Here is a 16,414-nt window from a genome sequence, read left to right as displayed (position 1 = left end):
CCCCCGCTGCCATCTTGGAGTGGCGGCGCCGTTCCGGGGGAGCGGCGGGGAGGGGGCGCTGGCGGCCCCCGGGGGGCCGGGAGGCCCGGCGGCTCCTCACCTTGATGTGGAAGCGGATGAGGGCCAGGCGGATGCAGTGCGCCATGCAGACGGGCGGGAGGAACCAGACCTTGGGCGGCGGGGTGCCCTTGTTCTGGACGTGGCTGACGATCTGCTGCGCCGTCTGGCGCTCGTTGCCTTGGCGCTTCACCCACTCGTGCAGCCGGGCCTTCTCCAGAGCGCCGTTGAAGAAGACGAAGAGCTCGATGTTGCCGTTGAAGCAGGCCTTGGCTAGGGCCGCCAGGTAGCCCAGCATATGGTTCCACTGCCCGCCGCTCACCCAGTCCGTGTAGAAGCCGCCGTAGAGCCGGTGTAGGCAGTTGTCGGCGTCGATGAGGAGGCGCAGCGGGGTCTGAGGGGGCCGCTGGCGGCCCCCACCCACGAGGCTGCCCCGCGCCAGCTTCTGCAGCTCGACGGGCACCACGGCGCTGGGGCAGTGCTTCTCGATGTAGTCCTGGAAACCCTGCACTCCCATGGTGAGGACCGGGCGGCGGCGGCGGCGGGCAGGCGAGCGGGGGCCCGGCGGCGGCGGCGGCGGGGTCTGGGCTCGGGCCGGGCGGCGCGGCGGCGGCTGTAGTTGCGGGTGGGCGGTGGGAGCGGTGGAGCCGGGTGGGAGCGCTGGCTGCCGTCGGTGGCCGTTCAGGGGGGAGTTGTATGGATTAGTGGGGGGCTCATGGCTGCTGCAGCCGCCATGTGCTGCTCTCACAGAGCCATGGCTCGGGGATCCGGGCTGCTGCCGCTGCGGCTCCGACTGCCGGGGGGAGGGGGAGCGGCACAGCGCGCAGGAAGCCAACCCGCCGCCGCCGCCGCCTGCGGCAGGGAGAGCGGAACAGGCGGGACTTGGCGGCGGCCGCCGCTGCCACTCACAGGCGGCGCGGGGCGCGCACACGGGCGCCGGGCGAGGCGCGGGGGAGAGCGCGCCCGCAGTGCCGCCGCCGGCCCGCTGCCCGCCGCCGCCCTCACGGCCCCCCGCGCTGCCCTGCCCTGCCCTGCGGATCTGGGGCGGCGGGGCCCGCGCAGCCCGTCCGGCGCGGCGGTTGCATAACCCAAGCATGCGCGGGAGCGCGGGCGGAAGCGGGTGGCGGGGAAGGGGAGGGGGCTCGGGGGGAGGCGGGGGAGAGGCGGAGGGAGGCGGGAGCGGCGGGAGCCGCGGGGCCAGGCCGGGACAGGCGAGCTCGGCTCGGCCCTGGCCCTGCGCTGCCTCTCGCCGTCGCCATCTCCCCCGGCCGGGGAGCCGCGGGAGGGGCCGGGCCACAGGTTCCGCGCAGCCCCGCCGCCATGGCGAGCCCAGCGGGAAGTGTCCCTGGGGCACCTGTTGCTCCGCGGCTCGGGGGCTCCCTGGCGGTTCACACCAGCGATCCCGCGGGACCCGGGCCTGCCCGCGGTGCAGGGAGCGCCGGCGCTGGGCTGGGCTGGCGGCTCGGAATCCCGGCCCCGACGGACGGACACGGCCCCATAGCCCTGACCTACGAATAATCACAGGCCGGCCTGGCCTTGGCCGCACCTGAGCGTTTACTGCTGCCGGTCAAACGTGTAGGTGATCTGGCCGGCCTGTCCGCCCGGGCAGGTGTAGCGTAGCCCTTGGCACCCCCAGAGCCACCTGCACCCGAGCACAAAGTACTGGGGAAAAGAGGCCCTTCCTTTTCTGCACAGGCAGCAAGGAATTAATCTTCCCTCAATCTGAGCTGGATGAAATTACTTTTTAAAAGGCCAAGATTAGCATTGTGCCCAAGCTTCAGAAGTTGCATGCCGTTTGTTACTGAAATAATAGGAGCGCCCGAGTGGTTCTCTGCTGTGCAGGTGTCAAGTAAACGTCAAACTGCACATGCCATATATTCATGTTAATATTTTATTAATCAGGAAAAAATGTATTGTTAATTGAGATTTTAGTCAGGCTGAATTGGCACCTACGGTGACTATTCCCACCAGGGAACAGCTATTTCTGTGGAGGGGTTGGTTGCTGGGTGGTGATAGCCAAGATCATCAGGTGCAGTGTGAGGACAGTGAAATAAATAATACTGAAAAAGCTGTGGAAATAGTCAATGAGAAATGCATAATTTTTCCTAGAAATCTGTTTTTGTAATAATCCAAGACTGTAGTTTCCTAAGTAAATAGTCAGATCGCTTTCCAAACTACTTTTTCTTTAGACTTCCTAGATTTTCCTTTACAAGTAGGCACATGTAATGGTAACATCAAAATAATGAAACACTGTGGAACACTTTGAAAGACACACAAAACGTGGTAGTAGGCCAACAGTGATCATAGAAAGAAAGAGGATCAAGGTGAAAGAACTTCAGAATTCAAAAAACCCACCAAAATTTGGTCAACAGAGCAAGGACTGCCATACATGAAGTGGATAAAAAGCAGGTGATGAGAGATGCCCACGCGTATTCAATGCTCTAACCAAACAGAATACAAAGATTGACCAAAAACAGAACAGGCCATTCTCTAATTAGTCTTCAGAAGTGAGGAATAGCTGATGCAAGAAGAATTCAATACTTGAATCATTAATTGTCTCACAGGATGTTTAGGTTCAATAGTCTTACGAATGGAAAATAATATATAGATAAAATATCTCCTAAGTTTACTGTTTGTTGTTGTTTAAGAAGGAAAACTAGTCAAAAGCCTCTGCCACTGGAAGCCTGGCTGTGAACGTCCTCTCAGCCCCATGGAGCTGAGGGCTCAGCAGAAGTGACTGACACAGGCCCACCCACAAACAGGACCTTCCCTCCCAGAAGAAAAGAGAGAGGAAAAGCAGAATGGGAAACAAGGTGCTTCAAGAAGTTATTTGACACAACTAGCTGTTTTTCTGCAACTAAAATTTTGGCCAGATAAGAAGGCAACAGAAGAAAGTGTAATTTATGGAAAGCAAAATTACACTGGAAAAGAAGTAGACTAAGGCAGACTTAAAGAGCAATTAACCAAAGGCATGAAGACAAAACAAGGTATTTTCTTCATCAACCAGTGGCAGAAGTCCTGCAGGAATCGTTGGGTTATCTGCATGTCAGAAAATGGTGCAATGAAGGAAAAGGCATTGAAGATCTTTCTTTCTCAGCACGGTGACACAACACATTGCGCTGTTACCTCTTTGGTTGTGTAAGGGAAGGGTTAATAAAGATAAGGATTGAAGTCAGTGACTCATTATCCAACCTGAATAGAAGAGAATTAGGAGTGGTTCCCTAGAAGGAAGGAACTGAACAGTTAGGAAGAACTCCTAATGAATGACCATGTCAGGGCAAAAAGGCAGAGATGAACATTACCATTTTAGTCTTGGTTCCTCTGTTAACAGAACTGGGTCGCACTGTGAGATGGATGTGGACACAGGCTGTGGAATGGGCTGTCCGCAGTCACCTGGATAGGTGCCTTTGCCTGGGAGTAACAGAGATCCATGGGAAACACTTGGTTCACATCGTAGCCCTTAACACATTGTGTTTCAAAAAGTTGTAAATAAATATCCAATAAATGTTAACACTGCTGTTAGCTGTGACTGAGCTGCCCTGCTTCCCTTCCCTGTCATCTGGAGCATTTCGCTGTAGTAGGGACGAATACCACACAGCTGTAAAACTGACCTGGTTTCTCTCACGGTGCATTTCTTGTACACCTACTTCTTGAAAATTTTGCTTACAGAAGCTTGCCGAATCTTCATGCAATGTATATAAAACCAACCAATGACTAACCTTCATCCTCAGTATGTAAATCAAGTTATTTCCTTTTTTGTGTGTGTGTTTTGTTTGTCTGTTTGTTTCCATGTTATACCCATGCCTGCCATGTAGTCTAAAAAAATTGTGAAAACAGCAGAAATTGAAGAACAACTACGTAGACTTAAAAAAAATTGAGACAATATTTGTACTTCATTGAAGTGTTCCTCCTGTTTTGTGTCATAGCACTTGCTACCACATGAACCATCCCTTTCTTGTATCTTAGGTTGGTGCAACTGAACCATATACAAGCCTTCCAAAATATCTACAAACATCATTTCGCTTTAGCATACAATAACTTTTTTCAAATATCTATGATACCTATGATGGAACATTTTCCTCTTAGGACAAAAAAAAAAAAAGTCCCTATGGGAGACACATAGCTGAATAATTTAAATGCTTATCAGTCTCTCCATCAGCATCAGCTCTTAGAGGAGTTTCAGTCTATTTCTGGAACTTCTTCATTTTTCAGCTTTCTGCAAGACATAAGCTTGCAGAAGCCCACACGTGATTGGTCAGCTTAAATAGATGTATTGCCAACAGTTAGTTTTTCTTAGTCTACAAGAAGGAATATTATTCCTCCAGCTACCTTGGGTAATATCAGTTCTCAAAGTTTCTTTTGTAAAACTTTATCTCAGCAAAGAAGACAGATACACTTTCATCCGTCAAGCATTCCTCCATTCTAACATTTCACTTTTATTGAAGTTCAACTGCCACCAGAGCTTCAAATTGCAAGAAACTGGTTGCACTGATATCTGGTGAACACGACTTGCATCTTTTCACGGGTATCGCGCCTTTTCTGCCGGTTGCGTACGTACCCCCACGGTTTTGCCACAGAGCGGAACTTCTGCAGGAGGCTGGTGCCAGGGAGCAGAATATTCTGCGCTTTCTCTCTGGCCACTCTGAACATTGGTGACGGGTCGCTTTGCAGCATCTTCATTTGCATTTCAGTGCTATTCTTGCACTGACCACATACCACGTAGAATTTGTGCCTTTCTCAAGCTCTCCGTCTTTTTGAGCTGGTTTAACTCTGTGGACTGTTAGCAAAGACTGTAGGACGTGCATAAGAAACTGCAGTCTGCTGATTTTTAATTTTTTCGTTCTTCCTTACCAGCTGGCCTAATAAACCATTATGTTTTGTGAGAGTTGATGGTAAATCTCACTTCTTTGCCCATGGAAGACAGGAGTGCCATTCTGGCACTCGAGAAGCTGCTTCTCTTTGCACAAATACATGCACAGCAGTGACCATGCAGGAAGAAGTCGTGTCTTTTTTTCACCCTCCTACTGGCATTTGCTTTTTTATTTACCTTAACGAAATGTAGATTTATCCAAAGTGTGTTCTTCCCCATTACATTTTCACTCTTAGTCAAAAGCCATTTGTGGTAAGCTGTTTCATTTCATGCATCCGCCTTTGCTATCAAGAGAAACTACTGTTGATTCTTGATTAATTCTTCAGAGATTTCCTCACATTTCTGGCCCTTCACTAATTGCAACAAGTTATTTAAGAACTGTGAGTCGTTCCCAAAATTGCTGAATTCTCCCGAGTTCTTGTGCATTCAGAGTGTTTTGTGCACACTGTCCCTGAGAGCGTCCCATGAAGAGGAGGGTGACCCAAATGGCTGAGACACCAGTGCTGGAAAAAGAGACTTTTTTCAGTGTCTTCATATTATCTGGGAATTTCACTTGGCATCTTCGTTTTGCTGTGAGCTCCTTGTCATACTTCCTCCCATTACGGTTGTTGGCCTGTGTTTTGGTGTGTTGTCTGTTATCAAGCAGACAGACAATTATTTCAGTATTGTTAATAACTACCCATGCAAAACAGTAGGAAGCGGCTCCCCTGGAGCACCCGTTCTCGAAGCTGTGGCCATGACAAACCCCACATCACATTTTCGAGTACGTGGTCTCTTGTTCCTCCTGAGACAATATTAATTCTGTGTGCTTGCACAAAGCAGATATGGGAAGTATAGGGTATTTGAATGAACTAGGCAACAATTTATGTGCCTTGTCTAGAACGATGAATGCAGAGCAAGGGAGTGAAGGCACAGCCCCACAAAACCAGGGTCATGAGGAGCTGTCTTATCGTCCTGGGTGGGTATTACAAGACAGCTTGTTGGCAACCACTTTTGAGTTGCACTTTTTTTCTATTTTCTTGGGTCAGTTGACCCGTTAATATCCTCTTTGAGTCCATTTTTTTCTATTTCCCTCTTTTCCAAAGGCATCTGCTGCTTTCCAAATAGTTTCTTTAGGCCATTCAAATACTAGTAAAACACGCCAGGCCAACATTGAAATCCTTTGCAGTCGGGATATATCTGAAAGCACGCTGCTCGCTCTGTGAATGGCAGAGGAAGAGAAAAGAACTTCTCCGAAAGCCTGCTGTGAAGCCCATGTTGGGATGAAGCAATACGTCATCCAAGGACCAATCTAAAGAAAAGAAAGATGATTAAAAAGCCATCGTGCTTTAGTAAAGCCACCACTACGCCCAAACGCGAAACTTTGGATTGTACGTAGAGGCCAACCTGTGAGGAGGAGCTAGGCTGTGTACAAACATCGGGTAAATGATGATATTGCTCCAGCAAACCTTTAGGGCAAGAAAATGACTGTCAGCGAGTCCTCCAAGTGTCTGGGAAAAGCAGCCGCGCAGAGGAGGGGGCAATGATGCCGGCTGAAAGAATTCCTCCTTTCAGAGAACAAGCAGCGCTTTCACAGCGGTGGGTACTTAGCCGTGGCACACAGTATACAGATTACGTCAGGTCCATTCACCGCCTTTAATTATTTTTAAAAAACAAAAGCATAAAAATTTTTTTGTTTAAATTTGAATTTTCAAGAGTAAAAGCGTAAGTAATAAAGTTGTTATGAAGCCAGCAACAGGAGCTGGTGGAGAGCAATAGCACTGGTTCTTAGAAAACCTGGAACAGTAGCATGCTGTTCCCTTGATACTAATGAATAGTTGTGTGAGACATACAAAAAGCCAGTATTTAAAGTATATTCTACGGCGCTTTATGCAGAAGAATCAATAGTATTACAGGCAGATATTCATACATTACTCTAACTAGATACTACAGCAAATATGGTGCATTTGCAAGTGGTATCGTTGGAAGAGTACATGGGATCTAAAAATATATAGAGGCCATTTCAGAAGAGCAGCTATTTACACTTCTAACACTTTAAAAACATGTCATTTTTGTCTGTATTTATGCAATTAACACAAGTATCTAAAGCATGCAAGTGACAGATTTAGCTACCTAAATGTGGGCTATGGATGCGAGGTTTAGGAACACCATCCAAGCCAGACCTTCACTTGCAGTCTGCTACAGTAACTAAATTCTTCATCTTATCCAAACACATGCCAACGTGGTCTACCAACGCATCATCCGTAGATGTAGACAGCGTAGTTATTTGTCTTACCACGTCCTGCCCTTATTTCATCCTTAAAACTCTTACCACGCAAAGCTGTGCTCCCAAAGTCAAGTGGGGAAAAAAAAATAATAATAATTTAAAAATTGTTTTGAATTGCAAAGTATGAAGTGGTGGGGCCATACCTGCTTGAATCAGCGCACAGGCTGCAAGGAGCTCTGCAGAATCCTGGCTTGTCTATGCGGTAGGCTGGACACAAGGGACACTTTGTGCTGTCACCTTTGCAGACACACAATGGCTCCCCATGTCTGTCCTCCTGGGACAAGGTAGTCCTTGAGTAGGTGCCCTCGGAGAAGAGGAGGAGCAGTCACAATCCTCCCATTGTCCAGATCTGGCCCACGAGCCACCAATTAGACAGTTTGGAACGACAGCGCTTGGTTCAAAGGGCTGCTAATTGTATTTTAATGACCATTTAAATGATACAGCTGATCATTTCAGAAGCATCCGGATCACAAATTACTAGTAGCCTACATGGTGCTTTAATCAGGCAAAGCGCTGTAGAAACACAAAGTAACGCTATTAACTTTCTCAGTGGCCTTCAGCACCCTCCCACATGTCAAAAGCATCGTCCCTTGTTCATAGGCCCAAACCTCTGCCCTGCTGTGCACATCTGTAACCCAGCTGTCCAGCTGCTGCAGATGTTTGCACAGCATCCTGGAAATAAGAGGAGCAGGAATTCAAAATGACTTACATCATTAAGCAAAATTCTACAATATTAATAAAATAGACAAGTAAAAAGTATTAACTGAAATTCTTGGATGTCCCCACTTTGAAACATTTTACCTTAAATACTAGCTCGATCAAACTGAATCTCTGAACAGCATGTTGTCAGGACTTTTACATAATCTTGCCAGAAATGCATATAATGACGAACGGTGTGCCTTCTAGTAGCGGTCGGTATTTCTTTCCCCATGGCTGCAGCCGTGCAGGAGGACAGGGATTTCGGTTCCCAAGCCTGGCAAGCTGGCACTCGCCAGAAGTATTAAATTCCATTCCAAATGTTTGCTTGTATTTTGTACAAGATGCCCATAGTCTGTTGAGGAATCCATTATCCAGAAAAAATATTTAGAGTGCAAATCACAGTTTTCCCGCTCACAAATTCAGCCAAAACACACCAAATCTGGTAACCACTAACAAGGCAGTGGCAGTTAAGATGTATAATACGTTGAACACTGTATCAGTGATAGTAAAGCACACATCTTGCCTATGTAAGTAATATATCTATATATACTAGTATATCTAGTAACGAAATGGAAAACCTAGCTAAACCCCTTTCTAAAATACGGGTTGTTACTAAAACATAGCTTAACTGCAGTCCAGTGGGTTTTAAATAGCAAATCTAAGCAACTAGAATTTTGAAGAGACTTGCTGGTGCAAGAAAAAAAGGTGGCTTGTTTTCACTTTGCAAAATAAAATGCATGTAAATAAATACCGACGCTGATATTTTTTTGGTGAAGATTTATATGAGATTAATCCCTTTCCAGTCCAGCATGTATCAGGTTTCAGTGATGTACCTCAGTTCTATGGAACTGCAGGCACGCTGCAGAGAGCGAAATCGGCTGCACAGGAGCCCGAGCACCTGTTGGTGTGAGCAAGCCCTGAGACCGGTTTAGAGGAGACATTTGCTTATGCAGATAAGGTGGCTGGTTTAAAAAACAAAACAAAACAAAAAAACCCCAAACACAAGATTTGCACGTGAGAAGAATTTTGCATAAAGTTTTCAAGACGCTTTTTTGGCAGCCGAGTGACCCGCAAGTTTTGTTTTGCAGATAAATGATCTGTCTCACTTGATGCTTTAAGCTCGTTATTTGTGTTCCTCTCCATTTCCTTAAGGCTGTGCAGCCATGGGGTCTTTGGAAATGAAAGTCTTGACAAACTCCTGCACTTTGTTACTTGGTGCTGTTGTCTTTTTTTTTCCTTTTACAACATCGATGGTGTTTGAAACTGAGTAGACCCGAGGGCAATTGATTCCTCCCTTTTCTGTTTGAGGAAACGCCGTCACGGCCAGAGCGCTCTCACAAATCTCACAACAGCAGACCTGAGCTGATGCCAGATAAGTGCTGGTCTGGTAAGGGATAACATTTGAACTTATGTATTCCCTGATTTTTTAATGAGAGATTATTCTATTTGGAAAGGTCTGAGATACTGATGTCTTAGGGTTTTTTTGCCTGATTTACACAGATTACTTTCTCATCTTTGTTTTTTCTTTTAAAGAGATAACACTTGACATTTACCCCGTAATTTGCTCTTTTTTCATGTAAGTAAGGAAAGCATTTAAAACTTAGAGCATGAAATATTTTTGAATAAAGATAACTTGTTTTCAAGAGATGAAAGGAGTTAAAGAAATCAGCAAGCTTGTCACTTGATGACAGAAAACCTTACTTTTGAAAGTTGTACAAACATGCAGCCTGGCCTGTGTTCAATGTCTTGACTGCCATAAAACTAGAAACAGGAATTAGCATAAATTTATAGTCTAGTTCTGAAAAAGAAAAAAAGAGGTAAATACTACATAGTTCTCAGTAATGAGAGCATTTTTGTTTTCCTGAAGACAGCAGATTAATTCTCCAGATACTCTCAGTATATAGAGCAACTTTTGATCTCCCCCCACATAATACAGTAGGGGAGAGTGTCTCTTTAAATTCATTTATAAAATAATTCAGGACTGTGGGTGTCTTTGATCTGTTCCTCTCTGCTAAAGTACAGAAGAGAAGAACATGTCGCTTAGCAACCCCGTGCCGGAGTCGGGGGGAGGCGGGGAGGGATGGATGGTCCAGAGTCACAAAAGGGAAGGATTAATCCCTGTCAGAAAACTAAAATTCTGACAAGGCTTCTCTAAAACAAAACAAGCAAATAAACAAACAGGGGTGTTTGCAGAATTAGATAATTTCACCTTTTTTTTTTTTTTAATTTACCCCACTTCTGGTCTATTAATCTTACAACCAAATCAGAAAATCAGGCATGGGACAGGCAACTCAGGTTTAAGTATCTTCAGGACTGGGTTGCAGTCGAAAGGAGTCTGAAGTTTTATTTTTAAACCAGTTAAGCATATTTGAAATTGAATTAGTGTTGTCAAGGGTAATCATAATTAATTTCATACCGCAGTTTTCGTCTGAACACTTCAAATAAATTTCACGTGGAGTCATATCCTGTTTTACAGTTGCACAGCTTACATGTCACCAGACTGAGTTATTTAGGGTCACTTACCTCGTCATAAATAAAAATCCACATTTCTCTAAATGGTTTCCAGGCTGTGATTAGCTGGTAGCTAGGTAACATCCTAGTAACTCTAAAAAAATATATCAATTAGGAAAGTAACTTCGCACTGAAGTAGATGAGCAGCACTCAGACAATCTCGGCCATTTCTGTGGCTGTGAGATGACCATGTCCCACAGCCCTAATTTACCCCTTTCTTTTGCACGCGTACTCGGACATCAAACCCCACAGCCCCGCACGGATGAGTTACGGAAGAAAAAACTGCAAGAGGAAGAATGACAGAACTAGTTTAGATGTAGCTCACTCCAACAGGTTTCACACAGATGAAAAATGAGTCAGAATTAAATAAAGGTAAATTGTTGTGCCTCCTATTATTTTAATGATCATAAAAATTATTTAAAATCTGCTTGATTTTTATGCCACATCCACGTCCTAATCATCTATAACTTATTGAACATATCACTGTACAGTTAAGAGAACCCCCTAAATGCGAATGGTTCACATTTCTCCTAAAGCTTGGTGCAGGCAATTCTGCACTCAAATTCTGTAGGAAAATTGCAGATTATTAGAACAAAAGCCTACATCCACAGGCTAGAAGCTTATCTAAACTGACATCTGTTGCATATTCCAGCAATTACAAACGTACTTGAAACCAGACATTATTGAACTCTGAAGTAACACTTATTTTTATCTAGTGAAGGAAATAGTAAATAATAGTGTGGACCTCATGAAGATCTAAGTTTCTTAGAATAGTATACCTAAGAACTTAATACTTAAGTATCAAGATAATTTTTTATTACCTACATATACAAGGTTCTATAGAGTAGAATCCTGTCTCCAGTGAGATCAGTGGGAATTTTACTGGTTACTGCAGGGGTGCCTGGATTTTACTCAGGATCTCTGAGAGTGTGGTTTTTGAATTGACAAATGCCTATGTAACATGATTCTTTGGAGAAATTTAATTAAAGAGAAATGTGTAAATCACTTGGCATTGAGTGGTCCAAGTTTGTTAACATACAGTACTGAGAATGAAGCCCAAATTAGACGCAAATAATACTAACTCAACTGTGAGCATTTCAATAAAATTTACTTTATGAAGAAGGTTGTGTAGACACTCTGCATTTTTGTTTTTAACAAAATGTTTTCTGTATGCTTTCATTTTTATGATCCAAACAAATTAGGAGGATTTATCTGAAATGTCACAAGCCGAAGCAAACCCCATTGACTTGGCTTTATATTTGCTCTCAGTTAAACCAGGGTCAACAATTCTTTACTGTAACTTAATCCTGAATAAGTGTTTTTGCTAGCTGCTGAATTGCATGGGAGGAGGAGCCCAGCAACAGTAGAACTCTTTTACTTGCACTTGTGTTTACAGTACCAGCTCATATACTTAGTGGGTTTTATTTTTAGGAAACAGAAATATCTAATATCCATGAGGCTAAGATTATCTTGGTTGGAGATTCTTCTTGTTACAAAAAATTTATGTGATTCCTCTAACAGAGACGGAACATCTCTGGCTTCTCAAACAAGCCAGCAGACTTTGTGAGGGTTTTAAGAAATATGTTTTGAACTACACTGACTTAAAAACATGCACAATTAACATAGCTTTCTGGTTATGGCATTCAAGTTACCGGATCAGGATGATACATGAAAAAAGCATGCAGATAAGGCATCGTTTGCCTGAACATGTCATCAGAAACTGGCTTCCCAAAGGTATGTCTGGAGAATGAAAACACAGATGTGTGATATTTTTCCATTTCAGAGCAATCACTATAATATCACTGTGATGCAGACTGCCTTTACGACTTTTTAATCCCAGTACCAACAGAGGGAGAGTAATTAAATTCCCAGAAGCATCATGTTGGAGAACTCTCAGTTTAGCACAAAATTTCTTGAAAATGTATTTGGTGCAGAACCTGGCCCAGCTGACAGCATTGGGGAAAAGAAGATTTTATTTGACGTGGGACACTACACTGTGACAGCCTCTGTTCTTGGGGAAGAATCAATAATCTAACATGTATCGGACCATTTCTCTCTCTTGTAATCTCCTCCTAGCTGAAAATAGAATCGTTCATCTTTTTTCACAATGCGTAGAAAAGTTTGAAGTCAAAAATAAATCTCAGATCCCTCTCAGTAGCGGGACAATGGCTGTCTTTTCTCTTTATTGTTAAGAAAAAAGCACGCTGGTCCCATTGCCCTCTTCAAAGCAGCAGGTCATCACAGAAAGGTTTTTGGTATTTGAGGAGCAGTTTCCCCAGTGATCAGTACTTGGAGCAGTGAGACCTGCAGCAGTGTCAGAGAAGCTGGACATCTCTTCTGCTTGCAGCTCTACTGCAACGTCTGACTCCAACACCAGAGACCTGGCATATTAATGGAATGAAAAATTCACGTAAATGCTTTGATGTTGCATATATACAGAATTTGAAAGGAATAAGAGAGTTTATCTTTAAAAGGAAATTAATAAAAGACATTATAAAGCTATGCAAAATAGTGCATGGTATAAAGGAAGGTCTGGAAATTCTTGTTGTGTTTCTCGCCATGTGAGGAACACGGGCGTTCACAGAGGGAGATACATGATGCAGAAAACCCTGAAAGAGCCCATTCCCTGTTTGATTTCCCAATGTGCCCTTGCTGCCAGGTCTGTCCCTGCCCCAGCCCAGCCGCGGGGGTGTTGGGACATCCTGCCCCAACCCAGACGTTCTGGGTTGCTCTCATCGCAGGTACCTCCAGTAGCACCCCTGAGGGCTCGCAGCGCTGAAAACTTGTGACTGAAAGCAGAGGGTTTGGCAAGAGAGAAAAAAATGGTGCAGAATGGTTCGCATCCTCAGAAATCCTGCTGAACAATACTTTCTTCCTTGGAAGAAGTCATATTTACATGGGGAATTTACATGTATCAATGACTGTGGCAGAATATTTTTGAGGAAGCCCCTTGTTAATATTTTGGCAGCTTGAGAGTGTTTTTTTCCCAGTTACAGATGTCGCTCCATCTGCCACAAAACCATTGGTTCCAAGAGTCTGTCCTTCCCTGTTAAAGGGGCATCACAGAAACACCCTGTTTGCTGGTGGGATGTCAGAAGGGGAAGGCAATATGAATGCATTACCCACGGCAGTAACGTGCCCTCATGGCGAAGAGTTTGCCATGAGAAAACAAGCCAGCTGGGGCTGGCTTCCTATTTATTAGTGAGTGAACTTTTGATTTAGTTGTATTTAACATCATTTAGGTAAGATTTTGGTAATGCCACTGGCTTGAGTTTGAGTTCCGTCCTAGAAATATTGGTGTGAAGGGATCCCTGGATCAGCTTCCCCGTTCCACTCAAATCAGGACTGTCACTGACACTGGGTCAGGTCTGCTGCCGCTTTCCCTGGCCGAGTCCCGGCTGTCCCCCTCTGAGTAACCTCTTCCAGTACTGCAGTGCCCTTCCGGTCAAGCAGTTCTTCTTGATGTCCAGTCTGAACCCCCCAGGCCACAACCTGTGGCCATTGCCCTTTACTACACCATCTGTCACTACCCACCAGAGCCTGGCCCTGTCTTCTTTCCATAGAAACATGGAATGTCCAGAGTGGGAAGGGACTCCCAAGATCACGAAGTCCAACTGCTGTCCCTGCACAGGACACCCCACAGGTCACACCATGTGTCTGAGGACATTGTCCAGTCTCTTCTTGAACACTGTCAGGTTGGGGCCGTGACACCTCCCTGGGAGCCTGTTCAGTGTCCAGCACTCTGGGTGAAGAACCTTTTCCTCATGTCCAGCTGACCCTCCCTGGCACATGTTCCTGCCATTCCCTGGGCTCTGTCACTGTCACAGAGAGAAGAGCTCAGCCCTGCCCCTCCTGCTCCCTGCTGAGGAACCTGCAGCCCATGAGCTCTGCCCTCAGTCTGCTCTGCTCCAGCTGAACAAACCATGTGGGACTTTGGACATCTCATTAAACATGGTGGGATTTCTGCTGGCCAGATCCCAAGTTCCTGAAGGTCCCTCCTCAAAAGTTAATATTTGGCATATCAAAGACTCAAGCCTAATTTAGGGTCATTTTCCAGTTTGTTGTGTCTGCATTCTGAATCATTATCCAGATCCTCAGTGAAGATGCTAAACCATGTTGCCTTGGGGTAGACCCTGGAGCACTCTGCTCGCCTCTGGCCACCAAACGGGCACTGAGACGTTGACTGGCTGTCAGTTTGGAGTCTCTCCAAATGAGCTTTCTGATGGTGACACATGGACTGAAGGAAGAGCTGGTTTTCTGTTTGGTACCTTAACCAGGAACCTATTCTTAAAGTGTTCTAGCAGATGGTAGTGGGCTACATAGCATGCAATAGTAGCAAAGGCAAAACATGGTTTAAATTTAGTAGAATTCTGTAAATAGGTTTCTAAAAATCATGTTAAACAAGAAATGGTTTTTACCATGTGTGCTTTCTACATTTTTCAATACCTAGTTTAGCATTTTGGCATATACAAAATCTCTTTTGTAATTGAAAAAAAATAAATAACTTTTGTCTTCCATTCTGTGTCAGAATTAAACCAACTTCTCCCCATTCCCAGGAGCAGGAGGGAGAGTCCTCTGTGCCAGGCAAGCCAAAGCCCCCTGTGACACCCGGTCACCCATGTCCCACCCCTGTGTCAGCCCAGGGCCCCATCTGAACCCCGGGTGCATCTCCCAACCACTGCGTTATTGGCTCACCTGGGACAGGTGGGTGACACTGTCTCTCTGCAGTCCTCAACTTTTTCGGAGTTTAACATCGTAACAGATCTGTCTCCATGAAACATCACATTTCCACAAAGATATCTTCCTGATTTGTTTTTGGAAATCTGAATTATAACAATGAAAAAATGTGTGTGATTCCTTAAATCCAAAAGCGACATCCAACAAAAAAACCTCAGTTCTAAAATGACTATTTCAGTCATGGCTTGCAATCTGTGCAGCTTCATCTACTTGCTAATACACAGCTTAGTGTTAGATCGGGAAAAAAAAAGAAAGAAATGAGAAAATCATTCCTTTGATATGCATCAAATTATTCAGTTAGTAAATTAGTGAATCTTATTCGGAGTGTTATTAGCTATTAGCATGTTACACTTCTTGATGTTGCTCATGAAGAATGCATATGAAAATGAGGAAAAGATTTCCCTTTTGAAGTTGCTGCCACTTCAGTTGTTGACATTTCTTTTAATTGGTGGCTGTCCTCTTGAATGCAGTATTCTGTTGCCTGTTTTTATGAGAGATTCTTCATTTCTAATTTGTTCTCTCATTGATTAGACTCTTTTTTTTTTAATGGGCAAGTCTCAAAATAATTAGCCTTTCAAGGGAACCATGTTCTCCTAAATCCTTGTTAATGAGTATCTCTTCTATTCAGTCTACTTAGGCCTTTTTCATTTGGAGAATTTCAACTTACACCTGGCCAGGTCGAATTGAGCCTGGTACCACTGCAGACGGCCTGAATCTCACTGCAGATTTCAGGGAGGACAATATCAGGCCCTAGGAGTAAAGAAAAATCATTTGCATTCACTTTGTCTTAGGAAGACGGCTTTTTTCTAGGAGAACCTACAAACACTTCTTGAGGCTCCAGAGTAGGACAGAGAAGGGAGTGAAAATGAGTGAAGGAAAACAAGGTAATTCCATCGTAACAAGGATACAGTCTTTGAAGGCAATTACGCTGCCAGTTTTACAGCACTGGAAATGTACAGCTCCCTTTTATTTAAAGTCAATGTGCATTCCATAAAAATAAATCCATTAAAACCAACAGTCATTCTGCATATGAAGTTATTTTCCCACGAAAGAGCCAAGGATCTTCAATAAGAACACACTTTGTTTTAGAAGTTCTTGCTTGTGTTACACTCGCAATTAAAGAGCAAAGTGGATAATAAAATACTGCAACATGTCATGGATTACTGCGATGATCTAATCCCATTCTGGTTCCTGTTTGGCTTTTCTAAACCAGTTTTTGTTCCTTCTCTCATTCGTCTCTAACCTCAAAATTTGCCTTGAGCATTACCAGCTAT

The 16,414-nt window shown here is 44.6% G+C and overlaps 1 protein-coding gene and 1 long non-coding RNA gene across 3 annotated transcripts in view; both read right to left on the bottom strand.

Moving 5' to 3' along the window:
• Positions 1-967, bottom strand: part of FAM120A (family with sequence similarity 120 member A) — a 55,253-nt gene extending 54,286 nt beyond the window's left edge. The window contains exon 1 of one of the 2 annotated variants that reach the window (XM_065845817.2): positions 101-967. In XM_065845817.2, the coding sequence (XP_065701889.1) occupies positions 101-574 (474 nt within the window). In that variant the 5' untranslated portion in view covers positions 575-967. The remainder of the gene's footprint in view (positions 1-100) is intronic. The other variant, XM_065845819.2, reaches the window with a different exon arrangement.
• A 4,358-nt stretch (positions 968-5,325) lies between these two features.
• On the bottom strand, positions 5,326-11,244 carry LOC139828768 (uncharacterized). Its single transcript, XR_011740702.1, has 3 exons — positions 7,337-11,244; positions 6,314-6,560; positions 5,326-6,218 (listed from the first exon to the last, which is right to left on the bottom strand). It is a non-coding gene; the product is annotated as an uncharacterized lncRNA (long non-coding RNA).
• Positions 11,245-16,414: the final 5,170 nt, after the last annotated feature.

The sequence above is a fragment of the Patagioenas fasciata genome, chromosome 10 (genome assembly GCF_037038585.1).
Source record: "Patagioenas fasciata isolate bPatFas1 chromosome 10, bPatFas1.hap1, whole genome shotgun sequence".
NCBI classification, from domain to species: domain Eukaryota; kingdom Metazoa; phylum Chordata; class Aves; order Columbiformes; family Columbidae; genus Patagioenas; species Patagioenas fasciata.
This window is presented reverse-complemented; position numbering and strand designations above follow the sequence as displayed.